We start from the raw sequence: 3,900 nt of genomic DNA on the forward strand, positions 1-3,900 counted from the left end.
TCTCTTTATGTAGAGCGTTAAAACTAAATAAAGAAAAAAAAAACTACGAAATAATAGATTCACCCAACGATTTTAATTTTTCTCGACAATTTGCAGTCTTAAAAAAGGGCCGCTCAGTGGTTATATAATCTCGTCCTATTTTTATGAGTGTAAAAACAATATCTATATATAAAAGTAAAACTTTACAAACAAATCTTATCCCCAGTCTTTCTCTCAACACCAATCTGCCGGTGTCTTATTATCTCAATTCAGTTTTCTTCTTCTTGTTCTTTTCCCTCTTGTCCTTTTCACTCTTGTCTTGCGGTCGGATCCAACAGCGACCTACATTTCCTTTTGTCTTCTGCGATTACCCAGCAACGTGAACTAGTCCTTGAAAAAAAAAAGAGTAGCTCTCCCCTCTCAAAACTCCCACTTACCTACCTTCACTACATCCTCTCCTCCCCGCCACCCCATCCTAGCCTTGTCCTTTCCTTGTATCTATCCGTGGTCTTGTGCTATATTGCGAGGCTAGTCTACTTCCATGTGTATGGAGGAGCTGGTCTTTCATCGTTTGTGTGGAGAGACTGGTCTGCCATATCGTACAGGGAAAGGCTGGTCTTATCATTTCTTTCAAGGGTAGATTTGCATAGAGGCGCGAGTGTAAATTCTCTTTTATTAGCGAAGCAGATAAAAGCAAATTTTTCGGAGAATCTTTCATTTCCGTAATCATGCATAAAAGCTGGCTCACATACTCATTGTGTATTGCTCTTGTGATTAAACTCGTTAAATCCCTTAAAATTCAAGATGGCTTCCACATTTCAAGATGGATGCCATTGAATATACAAAAATATTGCTTTTTGCAATAACATCGGTAAGACTCCTCTTTTGTGAATGATCTTTGTGTCAAATCATACATTTTCCACTAAGTAGAATACCAATTTTTAACTACTCACATACTTACTGGCTTCCTTGTTTCATATCAATCCTGGTTTCATAATTAAGGTAGAACGTGCCCATATCATAGGCACCATTATTGGACGTACATATAGGCAGTAGGTTTATATTTGTTTGCTACATAAAAGTCTTGCTGCCTGGATGAGTATACTACAGTGCTTCAAAACCTCTTATCTGCAGCTGCACAGTGCCATGCAGGTCATACCAAAGCAGTAGCATTTGCATTGACTGTAGACTTGCATCTATGCTTTGTTAGCTGCTGGCAATTCTGCAATGGATGGGAGCTCTGTCCAAACGATCTGCTATAAACATAATTTCTGCGTCCAGCCCAAATTATCAGTTTGCCCCCTCCCCCTCCAAGCTCAAAGCCGTTCGAGGAGTACAGAATGTTCGATGTCCTTCCAACAATGTAAGAATACTCTACCAAGTACAAGAGAACAGACATTGTGTTTTATATCTACTGGTCAACTTGACTGGACGCTGAAACTAGATCAAATGGAGGACCTCGGGTAAAACGTAGGGTGACAAGGCAGAGAAAAATTCCATCAAACTGGCAAAACTTTCTGATAGAAAATTACAACAAAGCCAAGCTGTTTGAATTTTTTTTTTGTTTACTGATATTACATGTGTGACTACACCAAATGTGGTCATTATGACCAAGGAAAGAAGATGATAGCAACTGCACTATCGATCTGGCTTGTTGGGTGGTGGTCCTACCTTACACTTATAAAGAAGCTGAAATGCAGATCTTGTGCGCGCTACGCATGCAACAGAAGCAGGCAGCAAAGTCATCACAGTCAAGACCAACAACGCAGTGGTTGTCATTTAGGCATTGTTCTGTAGACACTTCAGGAGGTAGGTCTGCAGCAGTTGGTGGTTACCTTTGACCAAAGACAGAACCTGAGGTGGGGTTCTAGATATAAAGTGTGTTGCACTCTTGCTGAAAGAGCAAAGATATGCTCTTATTCCTCTCCTTCACTGGAAGCGATGTTGTTTCAACATCCTGCAGCAAAAGGTAGAAGCCAGTTTAGCAAACCAGAGATGTTTGTGATGTAGCTTCCGGTGTCTTTGCAAGTTCAGCCAGTACCCAAGCCATTCCCCTAACCTAATCTCAGCTGAAGCTGCATGTAAAGCATGCTACATACTAGGCGGGCTTTATCAAAAGTCAGACCTGTAGACTTCTGCCGACAGGGGCTGGAACAAGAAAGGAAATTTGGGGAAGATTTTTTGGACTGAGCTCCCATCCATTGCAGAGAGTTGCCAGCAGCTGACAAAGCGTAGCTGCAAGTCGGAATGCTGCAGTTGATGCAAGTCAGAATGCTGTCATCAATGCAAGTTGGAATGCCGCCGTCGATGCAAGTCAGAATGCTGCCGTTGTTGCAAGTCAGAATGCTGCCGTTGTTGCGAGTCAGAATGCTGCCGTTGTTGCGAGTCGGAATGCCGCCGTTGTTGCGAGTCGGAATGCCGCCGTCGGTGCAAGTCGGAATGCCGCCGTCGGTGCAAGTCGGAATGCCGCCGTCGGTGCAAGTCGGAATGCCGCCGTCGGTGCAAGTCGGAATGCCGCCGTCGGTGCAAGTCGGAATGCTGGCGTCGGTGCAAGTCGGAAGGCCGCCGTTGGTGCAAGTCGGAATGCCGCCGTCGGTGCAAGTCGGAATGCCGCAGTCGGTGCAAGTCGGAATGCCGCCGTCGGTGCAAGTCGGAATGCCGCCGTCGGTGCAAGTCGGAATGCCGCCGTCGGTGCAAGTCGGAATGCCGCCGTCGGTGCAAGTCGGAATGCCGGCGTCGGTGCAAGTCGGAAGGCCGGCGTCGGTGCAAGTCGGAAGGCCGCCGTCGGTGCAAGTCGGAATGCCGCAGTCGGTGCAAGTCGGAATGCTACAGTCGAAGCAAATGCTACTGCTTTGGTATGACATGCAAGGCACTGTGCAGTTGCAGGTCTGGGATTTAGAAGCGTTGTAGCATTCTCAACCTGGCAGCAAGACAGTATGTAGCAAACAAGTATAAGCCTATTACCTAAATGTACATGACTGATGGCGCTTATGATACGGGAATTTTTACTCTAGTTAGGATTCCTAGACTGATATTATGGTACAAGGAAGCTAGCGAGTAGGTTCATAGTTCCAAATTCAGAATCTATATAGTGAAAATTTGAAGATTTAACACCACGTAACATTCAAACGGGACACTCCTTTTATTAGAAATATTAGTGTACATTCAATGGCGTACATCTTGAAAAGTAGCCGTGATCTTGAATTTTTAGGTAAAGAACAAGTTTTATCAAAAGCGCAATTCCCAAGTAGTGCATGTGCTAATTTTAGTACTTGTTTCTGGAAATTAAGAATGTTTTTTAACTCTGCTTCACAATAGAGAGATTGGTTCTCTATCTCTTGAACGAGTAGACTTCTCTTCCTGCTTATAAGGATATTGCTGGTTTAACTTCTCTTTTAGGCTTTGCTAGTCTTCTACCTTGGGTAGTGATAGCCTGGTTTGCCATTCCTAAACTGAGAGGCTGGTCCATTTTGAAGAGAGTCTGCTCCACTTTTTCTTGCATGGAGATGACGGTTTGCTATCTTTAGTATAAGAAGGCTGGTCTGCCTCTGTTATGACGACAATGTACCTCGGACTATTATTGATCGAACTATAGTGTTTTTTAGTGTAATTTATCTTCCTTTTCACATACGAAATTCCGATGTTATCCGTGCACGCAATAATTTTATGTGCAAACCATATCATTCAAGATTATATGATTTCTTGGGGCATATATATATATATATATATATATATATATATATATATGTATATATATACATAAATATAAGCACACACACACACACATATATATATATATATATATATATATATATATATATAAATTATATATATATATATATATATATATATATATATATATATATATATATATATATATATATATATAGGATGCAATAATATACACGCACAATAAAGTAC

At 42.0% G+C, this 3,900-nt stretch overlaps 1 protein-coding gene across 1 annotated transcript; it reads right to left on the minus strand.

Annotated features, from left to right (window-relative positions):
- Positions 1-1,846: 1,846 nt before the first annotated feature.
- Positions 1,847-3,481, minus strand: Pif2 (PFTAIRE-interacting factor 2). The gene is made up of 3 exons (XM_068381156.1): positions 3,397-3,481; positions 2,079-2,851; positions 1,847-1,936 (listed from the first exon to the last, which is right to left on the minus strand). Exons 1-3 carry the CDS (start codon positions 3,479-3,481, stop codon positions 1,847-1,849), a joined length of 948 nt encoding a protein of 315 aa, XP_068237257.1.
- Positions 3,482-3,900: the final 419 nt, after the last annotated feature.

This window comes from Palaemon carinicauda, chromosome 10 (assembly GCF_036898095.1).
Source record: "Palaemon carinicauda isolate YSFRI2023 chromosome 10, ASM3689809v2, whole genome shotgun sequence".
NCBI lineage: Eukaryota > Metazoa > Arthropoda > Malacostraca > Decapoda > Palaemonidae > Palaemon > Palaemon carinicauda.

Bases quoted from the DNA above. Each gene is read 5' to 3' on its own strand.
- Pif2 (XM_068381156.1), bottom strand. From the start codon at position 3,481: ATGCAAGAAAAAGTGGAGCAGACTCTCTTCAAAATGGACCAGCCTCTC. The intron at 2,852-3,396 runs GTAGAAGACTAG...GCAACTGCACAG, and splicing joins CCAGGCTATCACTACCCAAG to TGCCTTGCATGTCATACCAA. The intron at 1,937-2,078 runs GTATGTAGCATG...CTTTTGCTGCAG, and splicing joins CTTTTGATAAAGCCCGCCTA to GATGTTGAAACAACATCGCT.